This window comes from Orbicella faveolata, unplaced genomic scaffold (assembly GCF_042242905.1).
Source record: "Orbicella faveolata isolate gen_17 unplaced genomic scaffold, um_ofav_v1 contig_1, whole genome shotgun sequence".
Classification (NCBI taxonomy): domain Eukaryota; kingdom Metazoa; phylum Cnidaria; class Anthozoa; order Scleractinia; family Merulinidae; genus Orbicella; species Orbicella faveolata.
This window is the reverse complement of record NW_028301536.1, coordinates 29,845,027-29,867,940: the sequence shown is the minus strand read 5'-3', so window position 1 is coordinate 29,867,940 and position 22,914 is coordinate 29,845,027. Positions and strand designations below refer to the sequence as shown.

Below are 22,914 nucleotides of genomic sequence, written 5' to 3'. Positions count from 1 at the left end.
TGAATCAAGATCTTAAAAAGGAAGCAAATCAGAACTAGCTTAGTTGCTGATATTTGACAGTTCACTTAAAATATGTGATATAGAAAAGAAGCGGAAAACTGTACCTTTGCCACCATTAAACTACTTTTTACACTTATTACTACTTTTTGAAAAGACAAGATTACGGATAAAGTGTAGCAAGCTGTTGTACTTATAAAGGAAAACGTCACAGCAAATTGACCCTTAGGCAAATTTTGGGGTACCGCTTAACATCGAGCAAGATTGTACTGGTTTTTCAGTGAGCAAAGCAGTTTATCCATTTTAGACTGGTGGACCGTCCTGGTGAAGAAGTGACATTCAAGGTGAGCAATATTTCAGTTGCTCTGTTCTTGACTGGCGCAAAGCCACATCACTCGTTTTCACCTTACAGACTGTTGGAAGGCTGAAACCTATCTATAGGAGAAATTAACTCCCTTACTTACGAGTTCACGGCTTGTGAACCTTCATCTAGCGGTAGCTTACTCCGCACAATAGAGAGAAAATTTCAAATCAGGCTTTGTATATGTGACAGCGCTTTACAAGCTTTTGGTGATAAAGGATTAAGAGATGTAATCAAGAACCTCTTCTTTGGATTTTTTTACAAAAATTCCGTAACTTAGTCAATCGTATTTTCAGCAACATTTTGATCACAAATTACAGAATACGCACAAGTAGCCGGTGTAAACTAAACAAATTGGAAACCTAAAACAAGACCACAACATGATGCATCAGTATTACCTTGAGAGAAAATTCCTTTCAAAGTCCTTCAGCGAGAGATGAACTCTGTTCCCCCATAAAAAAAAAAAAAAAACAGTCGCCAGTACGACGAAATCCGACGTAACGAGACCTTGAAGAAGAACAAAAGAATAGACGAGGATGGCCACTCCCAAATCTCAACTCAACGTATTAATTTTAGATCATAATCTATGCATTTCACGTGTACAATCGATAGCGCAAGCGACCGATTTGGACATTTTCTGGGCTTTAGCCAATTCACTTCCGATTAAAACCAAAACATAGACAGTTGCCTTTCGTTCTCAGCTATAATATTCCAACTGGTGTAGTTAAAAAAAAAAAGCTTTTGTTCTTTGCGGCGGGAATGAATTAGAACAAGAAAACCTGCTTGTATCAAGGTGCCACACTGTTTAGCTTGTGAGTTTTCAGATTTTTTTCAGGTACCAGCTATTCGAAGCCTCAAAGCTTGTAGTTAGTTCCATGGTAAGGGTTGATGATCTCGATTTCTTAATATGCTTTGATAACTGTTAATATGGTTCTAGCCTTGTTGTGTCTGAAGGTCTTGAGCATACCATGATGTAACGCCATGTGAACCAACTATGAAGGAAGAACAAAAACATGTCGTAACAATTTTCACTGTTTTCACACTTTTATCGTAGATTGTCGAGTCTGATCTAAATGAAATACTTATAAGACTTTCACGAAGAGTCCGCAGTAAAAAAGGTGGCTTCCTCCCTTGATCCCGCGCGTTTTCTGACAGCGATGGCCGAACGCTGCACAAAATCAAAAGCCGGAAATAAATCTTCGTTTCCGTTTGATTGCGCGCATGCGTTCGAGACGTTTCTGAACATGCGCCGAGAGAGTAACCACTGCGACGAATGCTGGTTCACGCTCCGATCGCTGCGAGGTCCCGGAATCTGGAAACGATATTCAAGCCATCCGTATTGTTTAGTAGACATGTCGACGCTGCTTCGAGAACATAGCTTCCAAAACAACGCGGATTCAACATTGCTGAGTCAATCAAAGCGATCACATGAAATCTACTATTGCTTTTACGCGTCAAACTGGTTGACGATGAAAGGCTTAGAGCATTCAGATTAGTTCCTTAAGGCCATGGTCAACCGTCGAATTCACATAAGTGTCATAAGTCGCCGTCCCTAATAATGCAAATGAGGTCTCGGGCGATCTAATTTTGCGATACGGACCGCTGAGATGGAGCACACACGGCTCTCTTTATAGTGAAAAAAACTCCCAAATAATACTGCAGGTCAGGTAGTGATTTGAAAATTACTATATGGTGACAAAAAAAAGGCATTTAAAAAGGCCGAAAAAAAAAGGCTGCAACTGAAAAAGAGAATGATAAAGTCTACCAAAGCAAGGGGTCTTTCACGACACTAGGGCAAACTAGTGCAAAAGAGAAATGGGATTTTTTTTATGGAAGTAAGTATTAAATAGCCTGCATTTATGAGATAATGGTTCAGTACAAGCAACCCAGTCAGTTTCGTTGTTTATCGTCATCTTGTAAGTTCGCGTGCATATTTGCGCATATGACATCCCTGGGGAAAGAAATGTTCTTAAATAACGTAACTTTTTTTAAACATGCGTAAAATACATGCATAAGAATGCATCTCGAGGAAGGGAAAAAGATCGCAGAACTTTTCTCCGATGGTAACAAAAATAACCATAGTGGATCTTTAATAAACAAAAACTGTGTAAAAAAATTAATATCAATGCCTTACATTGAGAGCACTTTATACAAAACTAATTCCTAAGTTAGAGAAATATTCTTTTTCACTTTCCGTTTGGACTCCAGGTAAGCTCAGGTTCTACTTAATGTGAACAGAACAGGAGTGCTGACTTAACGGGGTCATTCTTTCGGGACTTACTGGATAACTAATTTACGGGCACCAGCTAAATACTAACAAAGATAACCGGCCATAACTGAAGACCAGTAAAGAAACCTACAGTTATCAGTTACCAGTTACCTCGAGCGTTTGTGCGTGGTTGCTGAAGTAATTCGTCCTTCTACATGCTGTTCGACGTTTCAAAGTAGTTCAGTGTAACCAGATACAGGAAAAATAAAACGCCGGTGGTATCATATGCAAGATCTTTGTTGAAGTTGCTATCAAAGAAGCCCTTCATTTTGGATTAAAAAGTGACATCACGTGAGAGGGTTCTGTTAGCCTTCACAACAACCAAGGGAGCTCTTCAACGCATGTAATTGATTAGCACATCATGGGACAGCTTTTTTCAGTAACGTTTACAACAAAGAACCTGCATTGCTTTAGTATTTGAAAAGTAATGAATTGTCTGATTAGACAGCTTTGCTATCGTTTATAAAAGAATCGTCATCGATTTTGAAAAGCTATTAGTCAATTAACATATCACCGGGTTGGGACAGCTTTGTTAACTGTTATACATTGTTACCTTTACATTACCATTGAAACCCTATATTTTTACATATAATTCTTTTCCGAAATATATATTTATTGCAACACTCGCACATATTTATCTTGCTGAAAACCCCACTTAGAGAGTTTCAATGAAGCCGAGGATGTATGTACAAAGAACTTCTTCAGGTTTTGAAAGGACATTGTGTAAAATGGTCTCATAAGTCGTTATATAACGTCAGTTTAGAACACAGAGTTTTTTCCATTCTTGAAAAGTGATTGAATAATTGACATAATGTAACGAGGTGTTCCAAAAGTTTCAAGAAACAACTAAAATGACATTATGTTTGAGCTTGAAATTATTTTCCTTCGTGCGTCTGTTCAAGTTATCGTTACTCATTTTGGTGTAAACATACGTAAAGTGGCGTTTTATAATAAATTTGAAAGAAACGTAAAGGAGGGAATTGAGCTTCGCGTTGATAGTCCTCGGGGTAACTTTTTCGCCGGCCTTTAGTTTCGGGTTAGGGTTTTTTTGAAAAGAAGCAAGTTAAAAACCGATAATTGCTGGCTTGCCTTAACTAGACAGCAGACTATTTTGCACAGTAGCGAAGAAATAAGAACATTTCTAGGATGTTAGCTATCAGCTTTTCTGGATCTCTGACGTTTTTGGGACATTCTATGGTTTCTACAGGTAGTATACTTTTCATGATGTTAGCGATGGCGGCTGTTATCAGAAGATTGAAACTTCCATTTAAAGTTATTGTCAAACCGTTTCTAATATTGTCTCTCACCATTAATGTATATCTAAAGCTCATTGTGAGCCTTTGATATGATTCACAGCTGTTAACCGGGAGTATATAATATTCACTTTACTCTTGTCTCACAAAAACTATTTTCCTAATAAAAATATTTTTAAATATCATAAAATAAAATGTACTTCAGTGATTCTCTTTTCTTAAGATCTCCAAACAAGCAGAAATCTCTCTCCTTGTAACTTTTTAGCTTCCCATTTAATGATTTCCACTTTTTAGCGTAGATATTCTAGTAAGTGAACACAACTTCCTTGAATAAACACCTCGTCATATTAAGTATACATGGGAAGACATGGGAGCAAGGACGCTCACGCAGGAAAACAAGACCAAACAGTAAGTTTGATAAGTTTATTGTCTTCCTGTTTCTTATTATCATAATCTTATTTCAAATTTCAGTAATATTTTTGGCACGCAGACAAACCCACAAAAGTTTCTCATACATTTCCTAAGGGATCCCCTTTTACATTTGTAGTTTCTATCATATCTGTTAATACCAGGGTCATGGTTTCCCTTTTCTTGCGCTCAAAATGATTACTGTTCCTTGCTGTCACTTAAACAGCACAGTCTGTTTTTACAAAAGACAAGTTAACAAATGTTTCCAGGGTAGTCCTTGAGTGCTTTGATCATGTCCCTTCGACTGAGTGGCATAATGATCCCACGTGACGTCTCTCTGGGCCATGATGGCAATGAATACAAGATTCTAAAATTGCCAGTGTCTGGGTCCACAAAGTAAAATGGTAACCTAAAGTTCTTCATTAAAAATGAACCAAAACCAAAGATAATTAAACAACCATTACAACATGTCACTGAGGGCTTATAGAGATAAGCATGATCATAGAGTTCCTCATCTTGTGGCATACAAACGTTGAGTTCTACAGGGTCGGATTCTATCGCATCACTATTAGCACTGGAATTGTCATTGCAGAACATTTCATTGTTGAAGGTACCAGTATCTTGGCATGATTTCAAAGTATAAACTTCTTTCATCTGGAAACAAACCATCTGCCATACATCAGTTATTGCATCATAAACTTCACATTTGGGTGCACAAGCACACTCTGCACTTTCTCCTCCCATCAAAAAGATCTTGTCTCCAGAAACACAAGCCAACCCATTACGTCGAGGTTGCTGCATAGACGCCACATATGACCAGGTGTCTAGCTGTGGACCATATCTCTCAACAGTTGATTTGTAAAAGCGGTTTATACGCCCCACACCTTCAATGCCCCCAAAGACGTAAATACACCTGTCTCTATAGTTGATTGCTGAGTGGTAGTAGCGCCGTTCTTGCATGCTTGAGACAGCCTCCCAGGATTGTGTGTTAATGTCGTATCGTTGAACAGTGCTGCAGGCTTCGTAATGAACTTGTCCACCTATAAAATAGATGCTGCTACCCAATGGAACTGCAGCACAATCCTGAGGTGCAGTGGTTTCACTAACACGCTCTACCAAAGTTGGTGAACACAAGGAGGAGCTGTGTTTGAAATGTCTAGCACTCAAAGGGTTCTTAAAGAAAGTTAGTTGAGGGTCGAGCCCGTAAAACCGTAGGTAAAAAGCGTCACCGGTGAAAACCAAAGGCGTAGTTGTTTCAAAACAACTGTATGAGTATGTAATGTATGACCAAGGACCAGCAAATGGAAGCCAGTAACACAACTGATTTCCAGGGCAATCTGGATCACGTGCCAATCCAAACATAACAAGGTTGTAGAAGTGTGCACTTTTTTTCAAGTCATCTAGTGAAACCTTTGCTCTAAGTTGGTGGCCAGTGTAAGAATGTAACTCATCAATACCTTCTCTCTCAGCAAGAAATTTCAAGTACAAATCTGGAATACTGGTCATGTGAACTAAGTGAAGAAGATTCTTAAATGATTCTTCTCTTTGAGGCTTTGAATACTTGTACCAATGGATAAGAGATTCCAGCATCTGAGCCTCACTGGACATAATATCATCATTTGACAAAAAGTACTTGAGATCTTCCTCAGTAATTTCTAAAAATTCCTCTACTTGTGCGATTTCCCAAAAATTGCTACGAGTCAACTGTAGAATGTCTCTGTTGATCTCACTCAGGCAATTAAATGATTTTACTAAATCATATATGCACCAGAAATTTGACATGGTTGACGAACCCTTCAAAAATGCAACAATAGCTGTTCTCAAGTGCTCTATCAGCAAGTAGTCAGTGGCTTGCAGCAAGTTCTTTATGTTGTGGAAAGTGATGGAAATTTCTCCACTGTAAATGAAGTGCAATATCTCATTGACAGCTATTTCATCAACCATGCTAAAGTCCACATTGTTTTCATGAACCTCTTTCATGTCAGACCTGACTAGCCCTTGAAAATAACAGCTGACAGCTGCTAAGACATTTTTGTGGACTGGAACAATCTTTCCACTATTAGTTGTCAATGTAAGGTCACAAAACAATCCCTCAACCCAAAATTCCATTATTGCTTTCAGAAGAGACTCTTCACGACAAAAAAAGAACTCTTCCCAGGTGCCAGTAGAGTCAAAAGCAGAGCTCTCCTTTGCTGAGGAAAGGTATCTTTCTAATGGTTCCTTTAAATCCTGTATACCCAAGAAGTTTGCAATGCTGAGAGCTGATTCAGCCTTCTGTTGACCCGGAAGTCTGCATTTTCCAATGTAAAAAAAATTGAGAACATCTCCTAAAGTAGTCGGTTCCACATTTGTTAGTTCATAATGAGCTGCAGCTCCCGATACTTTAAACAAGTCTCTAAAGAACTTACAACTTGCTGCCAACACATTCTTGTGTACAGGAAAATCTTCTCCACTAACAGCAACTTGAAAATCAACAAAAAGTTCCTGATGTTGGAAGCTGTTGAGAGTTTCTGCAAGAGAGATGCTGTACTGCTCAATTTCTGCCTTCTCACTTGTCAACTTTTGCGATTTTGGCAATTAGTGATTTTTCCCTTTGGATGACTCTCCTCGTTCTAGTGTTTCAGTAGGGTCTGAATCAGTGGTGGCTGCAAGATCATTGCATTTGCATTTGGAAAACAAGGCACCCATTTTATGGAAGTGTCCTCTTGAAGCTTGTACAATGAGCACTACATCTGCATTTATGACAGATTTTACTATTTCCCTTTACAGCTAGAATCTCCATTATTTCCTCTAAGGGCAGAGAAGTCAGATTGCAGGATTAACTGGTTGGCACATAGCTGGAACTTCTATATAGGAAAGAAAAACATTCATTTTCGATCTGGTTAGAGTAACAAAATGATGTATATGAATAAAAGAAAACAATACCAAGGTATTAAAACCACACCCAAGTATATTTCAAATTATGAAGAATCAACTATCTGTGTCAGGCCAGTGGCCAATACAGCCAGAGCTTATCATAGTTTCCGTAGCATAAAGTGACTATGAGAATTTCGACTTCCCCCTGGATGGGATACTAGTCCATCAGAGGGTTAATCCCAGCATTAAATTCTCTGGTACCCATTTATACACCTGGGTGGAGAGAGGCACTTTGAGAGTAAAGTGTTCTGCCCAAGAACACAACACAATGACCCTGGAAGAGGTTAAACACAGACCGCTCACCATACCCCCGTATTAATTACAGTTTTTATTCATGAGTTATTAAGCCCACTAATAATAACAATGCATGAATAACAAATGAAATTAATAAGGGGGTATGGTATACTTGGGTCAATACTGAATACAGCCACTACATTTCTATTAGCTATCTTTTTGTTTCAGTTTTATTTTTATGGCCAATATATAGTGATTTTATTACGGCAAAAAGGAAGATTTTCGGCAGTTCCCTGATATAAGCCTAGGCAACATTAACAATCCTAATGTGATATTTATACAGATAGATACTCGGTTCTCTCCGGCTACCATGCACAAAACGCACTGAATAAAGGCTTGTCATGTTTAGATCTTTACCTCGCGCACTTTTACCTCTCTGAATTGAACCTGGATTTGATCTGTCCCCTTGAATGGTCAGTGTTTGAGCACATCATAGACATCTTACAAAATTGCTCTTGCCGCAAAGATGGCGGACGGCAATCCGAGCACTCCCCGACGCCCTGACATCATACAAACCGATCCGAAGTCAGGCGAGGGTTTCGTTCCCAGTCTTTTCCAACCGAGTGATTTTTCAACATGGCGTGGCGCAATACGGAAATTTGGCATTTTCGTGTTTTTTTACAGCCCAGTCTGATCGATCGATATTTAACGTCAAATGATATCAAGTGAAGTAGTACTCTGCAACGTTGCTGATCATTGTTATCTAATGGATGGGAAATTACAAATGAGGTACGACAATTTTAATAACATCGATGAGATGAAGATCAGATCGAACGAGGGAAAAAAATCGTGTAGCTTACATGAACATGTAAGATGCCAGTTATCAAGTCTACAGTCTACAGCGTACATAAAGTAAACTTTATTTTGTCGTACATTTTTTTAGGAGCAGATGTTACCGAAGGATGTAAACAAAAGCTTACTAGAATTTTATAAGCTATCTGATCTTCCATTTTGATTCTTATTAAGCTTTAATATATAAGCTTATAATTTCAGTGAATGATTCAAACTATAAAAAGCCTAATACCGTAAACTGCCAACTATGACCCCCCTGCTTATAAGCCTCCCCCCGGTTACAGGCCCAGCTATCTGTAAACCAAAAAATATATCTGATTAGAAGCCCCCACCCCTCCCTCGGATATAAGCCCCGCTCTAGCCTTCCTTGTTTTGAACTCGTTTTATTATGATGTTTTAATGTTTAATTACCAATAAATGAAAAAACTATTTTGATTGACATATGCAGCTATAGCTCATTTGGAAACAGTTTTTTATCCCGGTTATAAGCCCCCTTGGATATAAGTCCTGGCCTTTGTTTATAAGCCCATCTAAAAGTCCGTACGAAGTTGTATAAGCCCAGAGCTTATAAGCAGCAGTTTATGGTATCTTTTTATTTTGACGGGTAACATGAGTTCATTACTTTTGTGATGATATTCTATGCAGAAAATTGAAATGCTGTTGTAGAGATACTTTTAGTGTGATTTACCCTGCAACACAAGGATTCCCTTCTCTTTCTGCTTAGTGAGAGATGAGAGGGAACCTCTGCTTGCAACTGCTCAATCGTGTTTGCTATCATGTTTGCTCAAATTATGTCAACTTATTATATGGCTAGCTCTGTGGGCGGGCAGGATGAAGCAAATCCGGTACTGTGATTGGCTACTCAAGCGGGCAAGATGACACTATCTTGCCCGCTAGGGATTACCTGCTGTGTCCTGAAAGAAAATAGTCTTCTTTTTCCATATAATAAATCTTATATTGACCAATCTTGTCCGGTCAAGATGGCTGTATATTAGCATTGTTCTTTTTTTGGGTGTCTATGGACCTCGACTCTGTCTCAGTCCGTAAACATCCAAAAAAAGAACCTGGCCAATATCCATCCATCTTGATCTCATGCTTGGTCAATAACTCATATATATTGCATGTTTTGTGTTTTGTCATGGGAAATGTTCACACACAATCAAATTTCTAGCTATTTTGGCTGAGTCATGCAAATAACTTGAATTCCAGCTTTTCTACTATTTATTTGTTCGAGAAACTAGAAATTTTGTAAAGTTCCATGAAATACTGAGTGACAAAGAAACTGAAGAATTAAACCAACATTGACTTTATTTAAGATTATAGTAATCTAACTAGCACATGCTTTTCAAATTGCAAGCTAGTGGCAAATATTACAAGCTGTTTTGGAATACGTGTAAGCTTAAACAAAACCTTAAATTTGTTAACCTATCAACAGTCACATCAAGCTCCCTTGACATCAAATAGTTTGTGAAGGTGAATTAATGTACAGCAATAGTTGCTGGAACCATGCAAACACCAAAAGATCAAAGATTGCCAGTTATTTATCAGACAAAAGTTTTGAATTTTGATGCATATGTGGTAAACCCATGTCAGTACAGTGTTGCCAATAATATTATTATAATTTTCTATATTTTCTATTGCTGGCATTCTTGATAATGGACAACATTTTGAATCCTATCTGTGATAATGGACAGCACTTTGAATCCTATCTGTCACGTGTTAGTTTCAAACCGGTTGAAACTTGTCAACAACCAGGGCTGGGTTGTTCGAAAGCCAATGAACTCTACTCCAGGATTAAAAGTTAACCAAAGTATTAATTTTTCTTGCATAGAAGTGTTTTAAATTGCTTATGTTTTGTGTAGTTTGAGATTATTCAGAGGAAAAACTGAAGGACAAACAATATAAAGAGAAAACCTCACCGAAAAGTTACAAAACTGAAATTAAAATTATTGCTAATCTTGGGTTAGCTTAATCGGGATTTGAACAACGTGGCCCAGTACTATTATTCATCCCTAGTTGTAGATGCCAGCTAATCAAATGATCGACTAGTTATAAGCAGAAGTTCCTTTCTCATCTCCCACTGAGCAGAAAAAGGAGGGAATCTCTGTCTCACAGGGTAGTGAGTTTGAACATGATAGTATTTTTTAACTGGTTGAGACTTTTTTTTCATCAAATTCATAATTGATGAAAGTAGAACCACGGAAATGTAAATTCGATAGAGCTTTAAATTTCAGTCAAACCTCTACTAAGCTGTCACCCTCGGGGAAATGGGAGGTGGCTGCTTAATAGGGGTTTGTTTACCTTGAATATTTTTGCCATCGGGTTAATTTTGTAGTGAATATGGAGTCACATCAAGACAATCATTATAAACATGTGTTTGAATGTTTTTATCACTTGTCACCTTGTATTTCTTCTTATCTGTCATCACCTTTTCCAAAACAAAGTTTTTAAACTTTGGGTGGTCATTTAATAGGGGTAAAGACAATTAGGAAAACCCTTCTCTAGATGACCAATAGGTTGCCATGACTGCTTAATAGAGGTGGCCGGTTAATAGGGGTTTTATTTACAGTATTTTACTGACAATAAATTTGGGACTTTGATAACTGGCTGCATAATAAGGGTTGGCTGCTTAATAGGTGGTCGTTAAATGGGTGACTGCTTAATAGAGGTTCGACTGTAACTTTAATTAAATTTAGTTTTTAATTATTGGAGAGGGTGAAACTCGGAAAATAATGATTGCAGAAACATTTTTACATGTTGCTGTACGTGCTATTTTCCAAGTCTTAAAACTGTGCATGATAGTACTTAAGCATGTGTGCTTTGCACAATTTGGCAAGCATGTACATGCATTTTTTTGTAGCTTTTTCTTTGAAATCTGAGAATACTAATCAGCTTTCCTTTGTGTATTAAATTATTGGTTTTGTGTTGGGTTTTAATAGTTCTCCAGAAACTACTCTAAACTGCGAGAACAAAGTAATTGCTAAGTTAGTTTTCTTTATTCATTTTAGATTGAGACATTTACTTGTGAATCTGGCTCCCTGAATTATGCAAAGTGAAAATGACCTTAACTGTGGACACCCTGCCCATGTGCCGAGAAGAAGATATTGTTGTGTGCAGTGTGACTCGTAAGTCAGTTTTTGTGTAAATCCTAACTCGTGTCGGTGTTGATCCAAATGGGTGGTGTACTGACAAAATGCAGATGTTCTTCTGCTGAAGAACAAGCAAACCCTTTAGAACCAATAGAACAAATAGAACCGTGCAATGTGGAGATATCTGTGGCGACAAGTGAAGAGGAGAACAATATAGGAGACGTAGAATCAAGAACGACACAGGAAAACAGTGAGGGTGCTGAAGATACTGAAAAGGTTTTATACCAACATTTCTTGCTTGAAACACTTAACCGTTTCAGACAGGATAGTGTTTTTACTGATTTTACCATTAGAGTGAATGGCAAGGATTTCCCCATTCACAAAAATGTACTGGCTGCGAGTTGTGGTTTCTTTAAGGAGTATTTCTCTAAAAATGAAAGCTCCCAAGCCGTCTGCCATGAATTAGCCAAAGTTGAGCCTGGTGTTATGGAGAGTATTCTCACTTTACTGTACACTGGAATATGTAAACTGGATCATCAAACTTCAACAACGATGCTCCAGTCCTTGGAGATTTTTGGTGTGCCGGATTTATTGGAACCATTAAGGAAACAAATGGCTTTGGCTTCGAATAATGCCGCCAGTGATGAAATACCTCCCAGAGTAAAAACATTTAATTCGCACTGTCAAGGAGCCCTATTGTCCACACTGTTGGCATTTCAGCGCGATGGATTGTTCTGTGATCTTACTTTAACAACAGGGAGTGGCTTGGTGATTCCAGTTCATAAGAATATTCTGGCGGCTGTCAGCTGTTACTTCAAAGGACTTGTTCGGTCTGAAATGAAAGAGGTTTATGAAAGCAATGTGGACTTTGCTGTTATAGATGAGGCAATTATAGAGGAGCTACTGAATTTTCTTTACAGCGGGGAGATTTCCATCACTTTTGACAATGTCAGGAGCTTGCTTCAAGCCAGTGATTATCTGCTGATAGAGCGCTTGAAACGAAGGATTATTGAATTTGTAAGAGATTCTTTAAAGTTGTCCAATTTTTGGCTCATATATTCTCTGGTGAGAAGTTTTGATTGCCTCGATGAGGTTTACCAAGAAATGTTAAATTTGATGTGTAACCACTTTTGGAGCATTGCGCTCACAAGGGATTTTCTTGACATCACGGACCAAGACATGAGATGGTTTCTTTCAAATGATGATATTGTGGCAAGCGAGGCGCAAATGTTAGAATCGTTAATTCGCTGGTACAAGCATTCAAAGCAGGAGCGAGAAGAGTCATTTAAGAGACTTCTCAATCTCATCCATGTGGGTATTATTCCTGATCTCTACCTGAAGAAACTGGCAATTGAAGAAAAGATGGATGACTTGCTCCCCTTGTCTGGCTACAAGCTGAAAGAAGAAGTGTCAGCCGAAGATGTGTGCAAGTCGGCGCATTTCCACAACGTTGTGCTGTTTGGACTAACCCACAGACTGCATTACACGTACTCCTACAATCTGTGTTACTGGCTTCCGTTTGCAGGTCCTTGGTCTCTCATTGCTCGCATTCCTCATAACAAGTCAATGCTGGCGTATGGTACCCCGCTGATTTACACCAGCTCTGGACTTTACGTGCAGGTGCCATGGAACAATCCCAAGCTCGCTTTCCACAGGAATCCTCTGACTGCGCGACATTTCATTCCAAACGCTGGTGTTGCACCAACCTGTGACATAGAGCCTTCCGCACCCATGACTTTTGATTGCGCCGCTGTCACCATGGGCCGGTATATCTATTTGATTGGCGGGATGTCCATGCAAGAGGTAGCGGAAGTGAAGACTGTTCAACGGTATGACGTCGAAAAGCAGACCTGGGCGTCAGTCGCAGATATGTGCGAGCCGCGGTACGAACTCACAGCGGTTAACTACAAGGATAAGTGTATCTTTGTGTTTGGAGGCACTGATGGCTCGGCTCACAGGGAGTGCTTGAAGAGTGTGGAAAAGTACGATCCACAGCAAGACCGCTGGTCATATGTGAAGTCCATGCACCAGCCTCGATCCAGCGCTTTTGCGTTTGTCCACAATGACAAGATATTTGTGATTGGTGGAGAACGAGGTGAAGACATCACCCCAACTGACTGCGAAGTCTACGATCCAGTGACAGATGACTGGCAGGTGATCGCAATCCAGGTAAGTAAGATGTACACCTTCAAAGGAAACCCAGACGAAGGATCTTTTCTTTATCTCACTTCCGGCGGAAGCAGAGAGGAAGGAACAGCGCGTGGTGTGGAGAGTACGGATGTGAGTGGACGAGCAGCACAACAAGATTTGGCCAAGTTCGAAGAAGAGACGATCACGCGACCTTATGTGACATGTATCAATGGAGTAATAGCTGTCCTTGACTTTAGCACGTGTGCGGATGGACTGTGCAAAGCAGACTTTTACTTTGTAGATCCGGATTCTGGTGATTTTAGGACGTTGCATTCGTTGTTCACTTGGCCCACTGACATATCGTATGGCGCCATTATGCCTCTGAGCAGAAGAGACATGATCAAAGCGCTCAAAGATTACTCAGCTGGCGACGTTTCCAAAAGTCATTAACGATCCGGCTTGATTGAGATTACACCCGCTGGCTGGTTCTCACGTCTTCCGGTGCCATGCCAGAGGTGAGCCTGTTCACAGGCTACTTGACTTTTTAAAGTACCGTAACCTTTCAATAATAAGCCCGGAAATTTTTCAATTGCATACAGATACTCTTTTAGGATTTCCAAAATCCGAAGTGGTCTAAAAATAACTTCATAGGGATTACCTTGGGAATGAGGCCTTTATTGGAGATTAATTCTCTTACCTTTCATCCAAAGAACAGTGGATGAATTTATATATATTTTTATTTATTATAGGGATTTGCCCCAAAAAATCTTGGTAAATTATTTTCGGGGGAGGGGAGTATTTTTGAGGTTCCTGTCATTGAAATTTTATGGTAACTGCTAGCAGAAAATTCGAATTTTTGCCGAGCTTAAGGCGATGTAAATATTTGCCGAGATTGACTGAACCTGGATAGTCTTGAATCATGCAGATGGATTCTTACCTTTAAACAGTACTATATGTTGTTTAAAATTAAAGTAAGAATCCGTTATTTTTTTTCAACGCTTGAAACGACAGAAAAACAAAAGAATTGCTATTAATCCTCGGACTGGAGACTGAGGTTATGGGCCACGTTACCGCCATTCTTGTTAAAGAGAGTTTTTATTTCTGTGTAAATATAGCTTTTAAACCGCGCTGGCGTTTAGAGTGTCTGTCTTTTGTCAGTGTAAACAGGATTTGCTCTGATAAAGTCAAACTAAAATCTGAAATCTGATGTAGTGTCACTTGTGTTTTGTGTAATCATCGGTGCTAGCTCGGAAAACGAGTAACAAACAGTTCAACTCCAACATACCCAACAATATCGGTTGCGAAGAATCTGGTTTATTTCATTATTTACAGGACGCATTTCAATTAGTGTCTGACTGAAGAAAAAAAGAGCCGATTCCACGACGGTTCTCTTCATCGTGATGGGGCGGAAACAATGCTACTATCGGGTTTTATTGAATTACTGGAGATCCAATATAACCACCCCTCTCACTCTATGCAAGTCGATATTATGTTGATAAGTCCCACTTCACCCTTGTAGAACGTGAACACTCCCGCACTCCATCCCCCACAGGCCACCCAGATCTCTTGGAAAACAGACGATTACAGTTTGGTGGGCGTCTTGGCGTGATCACCTCCCATGAATATCTTCCAAGGTATTTTTGCTTGTTTCTAAGGATCAGTTGAATCTCAGTAACCTGAAACTAGACATTAACAGAAGAATAAATTCCACACACACTGCGGAAAATGTTTAAGCTTAAGTTCGTACGGTCCATTTTCTCAGAAGATCACGAAGCATCCAGTTGGCGACTCCGACGTATACGGGCGGGGAAAAAGTCGATGCATAACGATGATAAGTGTTCGGGTATTCCAAAGTTGCTCCAAATTACCTATACGAATTGGACTCCACTCAGTCCTATTAGAATTATTTGTCCAGCCAGCCATTACAGGTCGACAGAAAAAAAACAAGGAAATTAAGAATTCTCTTTCAAAGTTACAGAGTAGCTTAACAACAATGGACGCCAGCGCAGGTGAACAAACCCTTTTATTGCCTTTCACAGTCTCTGCATTGAGTTCCTACAATGGGCTTGATGCACGACCTTTCAATAAATATTACTCTGTCATACAGAATTTACAATCTGGTTCATAGCACTGACCCGTCCACTGTCTGACCAACGCCTCCCCTACCCCACTCCTGACAAGCAGACCCTTCTAGGGTGGGAATTGAGAGATCAGGTATTGGACCAGCCACTGGCCTGCTTTTGCATAAAGCCCTATTTGTTGCCATGGCCTTTGATACAAACAAAACCCTTCAATTCTTTCAAAAACTATCTATACCCAAACTCAACATTTTTGACGCAACTTGCAGTTAAAATTGTACGCCCTGTTTAATTTTTCAATAACCCATTTTTCCCATTCCTTCCCCTCTCCCCCAGCTTTTCTATTTCAGTCACGAGCACACCCTAAATTTGGTATTTACTGCAAATTTTTGCCGGGAATGACCATGTAACCAAAAACATGGTTAACATAAACTCTAAACGGGGCAAGTGGGTAAATTTAGTAAGAGTGTCTCCCCGTTTAAAAATAAACCATTTTCTATGTAAATAATAACTTGTTCAGTTCATAAATTTGAAATAACTTAGTAGGTCGTGAACGAGTTTTGGTTAGTTTTAATGTGAGAGAAATAAGTTTTTGTCTTAAATAAGGAACGAAGTGATCATGTCACTCACAAATATGAACCCAGTTTCAAAAGTTCAAAAGTTCAAACGTCGCAACGTTAATTAACAATGCCCTGCACTGTCAAACACCCACATTTTAAAAAGAAACGTTACTCTTATGTTTTACATTTAACCATCCTTAGTAATATTTACAATTTATATTCTTTTCTTTTCCCGATTCATTCTCTATCCAAACAATTGAAATAAATAGCAAAGTTTCCTTTATACAAAGTACCGTTAATACAGGTAGGCTCGCAAGTCACGTGCCCAGCACGGTTTTACGCGCCAGGAATTATGGGGTGCCACATGGCAATGGGTTTCCTCAACGAGGCTAACATGTGATTCCAATGTGAAAATCCACTTCCGGTCACCTGCTGACCGAGTAACGCATGACCGATATTTTGATCGGCGCCGTGTGAGTGTTTATTGACAACAAGGATCTTGAAGGTAACTCTCTGTAAGGTGTCTGATGTAACTTTGAATGTGAAAGCTTCGTTGTAAACGGGATTTAATGTCTTTTTCTGCATGGCAGTTCGCTTTCGACCCAACCTGGTTTTGTTCAACATGAGGAACACTTTGACAGCGGGGCCTGCGATAAAAAAAAAAGATTCGATCATGCAGTGTTCCAAATTAAATTCGCCTGCTTATCCAATCGGTCTTACTGCTAGAGCGGTTTTCACTTGAGTGTCGAAAAGTAACTGGTTTTGCATCAGCTACGCTACGCTATTGGCTTAAAAAACCTCGCGCCAATTTTTCATCCAATCAGAAGTGAAACCAAAACCAATCGTTACTCGCTCGCACTCGTTTTGCCGCGCTTTGCGTCAGCTGCCTGTAATTACTTCGAGTTTTGATTGGCTCATTCTATTGTATATGTCCTTTGTGATTGGCTAGAGTGATTATTTTGGTTTTGGTTTTACGACACTCAGTTGAAAACCGCTCTAATGGAGTTAACAATTATGGTAATATCACTTTTCTACAGGCTTCAGTTCTCGCTTAAAAGCTAGTCAAGCGCCATAAACAAAAGCCAGTTGATGTTAAACATAGGGTTATCATGACGTCATATAGTATGGCACTTACCCCATAGCCCTAATGTAGACTCTATTTTCAGGTTTCGTGCCTTTAAGATGACAATCGTCAGACGCTGAGTGGTAGGGAAGTAGTTTAACGAGACAAGCAGCTCACCAACGTACTCGTGAGGTGGCTTCTGCAGTGAAAGATAATGAAAGGAAGCTGATAAGTCATTCATAGCATAAAAGTCCATTGTTTTGATCGCCATTTTAAAACGGAAACGCAGGCCGTGTTTTCGTAGTAATTCTTCAGTAGTAGATTTGAAAAGATGACATGAAAGACATGATAAGATTTTTGAAAGAGAGCTGAGCATAGCATGCACACTTTCTTTGTTTCAGTAACGAGTCGTTGAAAGTTAATGCAATTATCTTAAAGATTTCCAGGCCTCCGAGAGCAGCAAAATAAAGATCAACACTGTCTATAACCGTCCTTTAGCTTACAGACAATGATGCTTTAAATATTATCAAAATTCATTTAAAGCTGATTTAAAGATTGTTGTACGTGACCCTCTGCGTGCAAATATTTTATTGTAGAATTTTAAACATTTCTTAGCGTTGTTTTCTTTGTATTCGTGTCTCTTGAGGATTCTTAGTGGATATTTATTTTATATTCGTGTAACGTAATCGTGCCCATTTTTATTTATTCAGTTGAGTTGATGATGACGTGAAGTAAACGTCGAAACGTCAAACGCAGATCAAAGTTCGATATTTTTTAAATTAGTTTTTGATATTCTAAAAGCACAGAAAGACTCAGTTCGTTCCAAACTTTTTGCGTGACCCTTGGCGCTCAACGATTTTAAGAAGGAATTTTATTTCCCAGCCAAGTTCAACTTTCAATGGTGTAGGAAATGCTGCAGATCGAGAATTTTCTAAGTGATGTTTATTACCTTCGGTTCGCCCGCGATATCATACCACACGGGCTGCGGCGTCCCAAAGTCTGCCTCGTTCAGGGATAACTCCACTTCACCAATCACATGCGAGTTTGAAAACGCGTCCAGTTCAATCAATTGTATGCAAAACGAGAGTGTATCGGTTGAGTTCCCGTCCAACGAAAACAACACTTCTTCGTTCCACTGCGGCTCGAACGTCATTTTCTGTTTTTCAATTTCCCTCTCGTCCAATTTTTTGTCGCCTTTGCGGAGCTGAATGACAGGATAAACGTAAGCTGTTTGGACGTTCGTTCTGCAAATAATTCCCTTGGCTTGCACCAGTCCTATGATTAACACATCTTCCTCTTTGTTGAAATCAAGCCAGAACTGAAGTTTTCCAAAGTCACCGGGTGTTTCAACAATGTAGGGCTCTTCTCCGCTTGAGATGCTGTCATAATCAGCTACAGAACCGTTCTCGTAACTTTGATAGGTAAACCCTCCTGCTGGCCAATGGCTCTTTTGGTTTATGACGTAAGTCTCTTGAGAAGGGTTGCGTCTGCGATGTGTTCTGCGGTATCGCCACCATACCCAGCAGCACTTGCACAACACGGCTAATAACGCAGCGGCTAGGGCCGAGGCTACCCCGACCACTACCGCTAAGACCAAAGATAATTTCACGGCCACTACAAAACAAAGGGAATTTATTTGAAATATAAAGCTTCTGCGCAGAGTGATACAGAGTGACAAGGTTACAGACATCTTAACACACTGTCCTCTACACTGGTACAACGAAAACTACACAGCTATACTCACACGAAACTCAGATTCAGGTGTTGTTTCGACTAGAGGTAACTCATATTATCAAATTATAAGAAGTTTAAGAAGACCCCACTTATTTATTGGCTGGTTTTAATGAGATTTCTTGCATGAACAAAGAGAGAAACGAGAATCTGAGGCCCTGTCCACGCCACGCCGGATTGAAAACGGATGTTTCACTCTGAAAACGCAACAATTTCTGGTCATTTCGGATTTGTGTTTGAGGAAAACTCGGTCAGTTTATTACCGTGACGCCATCGTTCTCAGAAAGCTCCGTTGTCAAGTGTTTTCCGTCCACACGAAAACGAAAACCCGTCGTTTTCAAATTCCTCCGGTTTGAAGAGCGTTTTCGAAAAGTTCCGGTTTCGTGTCGGATTAGTGTGTCGAAATAAAGCTGCGTTTTGAAGTTTCTCCGACGTAGTGTAGACGCTGCCTAAGGGATTTGAATTTCTCTCGGGAGGATTTTTAATGAGCTACGACAATTAGCTAGTTTTGACAGAACAGAAGGGAAATCCTATTGGAGTCATTTTGTTTCTAAGCAACTACTTCCAAGTGCTCAGACAAGAGTCTAAATACGTTAAATGAAAATGATGAATTCAGACGGACATATCGGGAATATAATAGTAATATGATATCGGTGATATTTAACATGAAGCTGATTTCAGTCAGCAGGATCGATGAGGCATTATAATTTCCCTCAACATTGCCCTTGTTGCTTTGGTTTGAGCCTCTGGGTTTGAAACATGAGTATCCTTTCCCTTGTTTTTCAGAAAACTGCAGGCTAGTTCCTTTCTAGGGCCTCCTAAATCTTTCCTGCTCAATCCGCCATACATTTTTCTCTTGTAATGCCCTATGCATGGCCGAATAGTATATTTACAGAATGTGGACAACAGAAACAACTGGAAAAAGCACACTTTTATGGTCTTTTATATGCTCAACCTACATTAGCATGTCTTAAAAGGTTGCACAGATACAAAAATCAATCTCAATCCCTTTAAAAATAAGCGCAGACTTAAGCACTACAAACTCAAGAAAACGGCTTTTCATTACAACTTGTCAATAGCGACCTAGATTTTTGAAGTCTTCCTTAGCTTCAAAACGTCCTTACAACATTCAAAAACTGAGTCTGAACAAATGTTTTCGATTATTGATTTGAACATCCAAATGACCTAATTTTTCTATCACCGGATTGATAGGACTTTGATTTTGCCCCCATCTAAAATGACCTGTTGGACTACAGCGACCGATTTTCGTGCTAAATACAGAATGAGAAACCCTCCCAGCTTCATTTGGAAACGCCCTTGTTTCAGAACGAAAGTGGTTCACTGGAACGACAGCAGCCGGGAGCGAACCATTCAGCGGATTCTTGGCGTGTTTTAAAAACAAATCTTGATTCTCAGTCTTTTGAGCTCTTTTAATGTGTAAAAGAAATTGCTTGAATGGGTAAAGAGGTTTTTGCTGTTAATTAGGAAACCATAATATCTGGTTAAAAGAACAACTTAAAAAAAATAGATCTACATTCAATGTTGACGAAACCATGTTGAGCTCTTTTAATGTGAAAAAGAAATTGTTTGAATGGATAAAGAGGTTTTTGCCGTTAATTAGGAAACCATAATATCTGGTTAAAAGAACAACTTAAAAAATAGATCTACATTCAATGTTGACGAAACCATTAAAACGTTCGTTGGGTTCGCAAATCCAAACCTTGAAAATACTATTTCAAAATTGTATTTGCCCAAGGCAGTTATTACCCTTGTTTTTATCTTTATTTTCATCCTGAAATGTGCTTATGTACGGTTGCCCTCCATCTACACCTGTTTCCACTTAGTTATTTTCAGAACAAAGTCAAGTGTTTATGTGAACGATAACGATTTGTTATCCATGAAAAAGGAAAGCTCGGCTTCAATAAAGAAGCGGGGTCATGCAGACAACAAAATAGAACTGAAAAGAAAAAAAGATTTGTTCAAGGGAGAGCTTAATCCCGCGAAAGACCATAACACTCGTGACACAAGCTTTATCTTTAGTATAAAAACTCTTTACTCAAGTTCAGGCGAACAGCACTCCACAAAAAAGAACCCACTCGCGAATTTCACTGTTATTTTTTCAAGTATCATATTCTATCTATCACTTTCAAATCTTTGCTTGTTTGGATACTTTTTTTATATTCTGCTTTAAAGTAATTCTGAGCGATAATTTCAGTTTCCCAGGACAACCAATTGATTGAAATTTGAAAGAAACTCAAAATATTGACCTAAATTTGCAATTCAGATTTCAAGGCAGAAGCTTTACTTGCGAGGTAAATACGGCAAATGGCATATATTTCTGTAATTACTCATACAAATTCTCCTGGATACGACACGATTTTTCTGGAAAAACATAAACTTCAAGTGAAATAAATTCACGACATGACAAACTGCGAAATATAAAATAGACCCGTAACGAAATAAGCAGCAACTGTTTTTCTACCATGCTTACAAAACATGTTTCACAGAAAAGCCCGTGAAACCATTGCTCCTTTCGTGGCACTATAACGAACCTCGGGCTTTGTCAACAAAAGGATACCCTACCGGAAGATTTCAAAGTTTAAGTACGTAGCATTGCTCTAATAGAACTAGATATTCAAGAAAATGGCATCGACTTCCTTTTAGAAACTAACATTAACGCGGCATATTAGGAAGTTGGCATTCGGGTTAAAATCTTTATTCATAAACGCCGTGCTGTCGCAAACACATACGGACGATTGCTTTCGGCAGTTGGGTTTTATTTGCAGACTTGCACGTTAATCCGGCTCTAGCGAAATCCTTGAAATAATTTTGTCACTACCATTGTAGAATCTACAAGAAAAAGCTTTCTCGAGACAAAAGATTAATTGTTAAGTCTGGTGAAACTCCGGCTGAAAAATTGATCCAGTGAATTTTTGTCGAGCACGGGAGTGTTACCCAGCTTGTGTGGGGTAGAATATGGAAAGTAAATCCTTGTCGAGCTTTTAAGCAATATAAGTAGGATTTAATCCCTAACAGGTCATTACAAATTAAAGGCGGACAAGTAACTTTAATTTCAAAAGCAATAGGCCAGCTTCCAACTTAGCACACGCACAAAATTTTCTCATGCAAAGTGCCGCACCTTTCAGCCAAACACATAGCTGCCCAAAAGATCTTACCAATTGGTAAGAACCTACCTCTGTAGTTTCAGCTAGCAAATACAGGCAAATGATCTACTTACTGTGTGATAAAATCCCGGAGGTTTGTCCATTGCAAACGCCTTTCTTCAATTATAGCCGAGTGTATTTCGTTCACCGCTTTGACCGTCAGCGCAAAATGGGTCCAAAATTGCCACACGAAATCGCAAAATTCTGCCCTGTCGATTTTGAAAGTTTTGACCTTCAATCGAAATGCCTCTAAGCTGCAAGAGAAGGTGCGATGCTTATCTGAGCCTGATAACTACATTTCAAGCCATTATTGCAGATCTGGAGGTCTCGAGTGCCTCATTTGCAAGTTTAAGACAGATCGAGCTGTGATTGGTTGAGGAAGAAAAACATTTAATCTTCCATCGACAAGTATGGATTTATTTGGTTGCCATCTTCATTAAAGTAGCGGCGGCAATACCTAGATTAAAAACCTGCATCGGAAATAGAATAAATGATCAAGATACCAAAACAGAAATTATCTTTTGTTCAAGGTTTCACAGGAACTTCTAGCATAAATAAAATTCAAATGCCTTTCCTCGAAACTGCAAGGGGCGGCAGTTCAACCCGTTCATTTATACTAAATTACAATTCTTTGACATTATAATCACAGTCAATGTTCAATATATTTACCAGTCAGGACAATGTTTAGCCGGACCGGAAATTTGTCACCCCTGAATTCCCAGTGTATACACCTAAAAGCTTTCCCAAGAAAACATATTTCTCGAAAACACAAATTTGCATGAAAATTTGTAAATAAATGTGTGCAAATG

General features: G+C 39.2%; 3 protein-coding genes across 5 annotated transcripts; 1 reads left to right on the top strand and 2 right to left on the bottom strand.

Moving 5' to 3' along the window:
* Positions 1-4,289: 4,289 nt before the first annotated feature.
* Positions 4,290-8,020, bottom strand: LOC110052773 (kelch-like protein 23). 2 transcript variants are annotated; one of them, XM_020758942.2, is made up of 2 exons: positions 7,856-8,020; positions 4,290-7,134 (listed from the first exon to the last, which is right to left on the bottom strand). In XM_020758942.2, exon 2 carries the CDS (start codon positions 6,395-6,397, stop codon positions 4,541-4,543), a length of 1,857 nt encoding a protein of 618 aa, XP_020614601.2. In that variant the 5' UTR covers positions 6,398-7,134; positions 7,856-8,020; the 3' UTR covers positions 4,290-4,540. The 2 variants fall into 2 exon arrangements, with proteins under 2 accessions (XP_020614601.2, XP_020614603.2); XM_020758944.2 differs by having other exon boundaries at positions 7,871-8,020.
* Positions 8,021-8,061: 41 nt separating this feature from the next.
* Positions 8,062-14,716, top strand: LOC110052772 (kelch-like protein 23). Its single transcript, XM_020758941.2, has 2 exons — positions 8,062-8,227; positions 11,299-14,716. Exon 2 carries the CDS (start codon positions 11,464-11,466, stop codon positions 13,957-13,959), a length of 2,496 nt encoding a protein of 831 aa, XP_020614600.1. The 5' UTR covers positions 8,062-8,227; positions 11,299-11,463; the 3' UTR covers positions 13,960-14,716.
* Positions 14,717-15,514: 798 nt separating this feature from the next.
* Positions 15,515-22,431, bottom strand: LOC110052776 (synaptotagmin-2-like). 2 transcript variants are annotated; one of them, XM_020758947.2, is made up of 4 exons: positions 22,180-22,431; positions 18,160-18,824; positions 17,283-17,409; positions 15,515-16,794 (listed from the first exon to the last, which is right to left on the bottom strand). In XM_020758947.2, coding segments are annotated over exons 1-4 (1,104 nt in total). In that variant the 5' UTR covers positions 22,181-22,431; the 3' UTR covers positions 15,515-16,483. The 2 variants fall into 2 exon arrangements, with proteins under 2 accessions (XP_020614606.2, XP_089127692.1); XM_089271566.1 differs by lacking the exon at positions 22,180-22,431 and having other exon boundaries at positions 18,160-19,974.
* Positions 22,432-22,914: the final 483 nt, after the last annotated feature.

Bases quoted from the DNA above. Each gene is read 5' to 3' on its own strand.
- LOC110052773 (XM_020758942.2), bottom strand. From the start codon at position 6,397: ATGGAATTTTGGGTTGAGGGATTGTTTTGTGACCTTACATTGACAACT.
- LOC110052772 (XM_020758941.2), top strand. From the start codon at position 11,464: ATGGGTGGTGTACTGACAAAATGCAGATGTTCTTCTGCTGAAGAACAA.
- LOC110052776 (XM_089271566.1), bottom strand. From the start codon at position 18,900: ATGTCTGTAACCTTGTCACTCTGTATCACTCTGCGCAGAAGCTTTATA. The intron at 17,410-18,159 runs GTAATAAACATC...CTTTCACTGCAG, and splicing joins ATATCGCGGGCGAACCGAAG to AAGCCACCTCACGAGTACGT. The intron at 16,795-17,282 runs GTAAGTGCCATA...TTTTTATCGCAG, and splicing joins GTCTACATTAGGGCTATGGG to GCCCCGCTGTCAAAGTGTTC.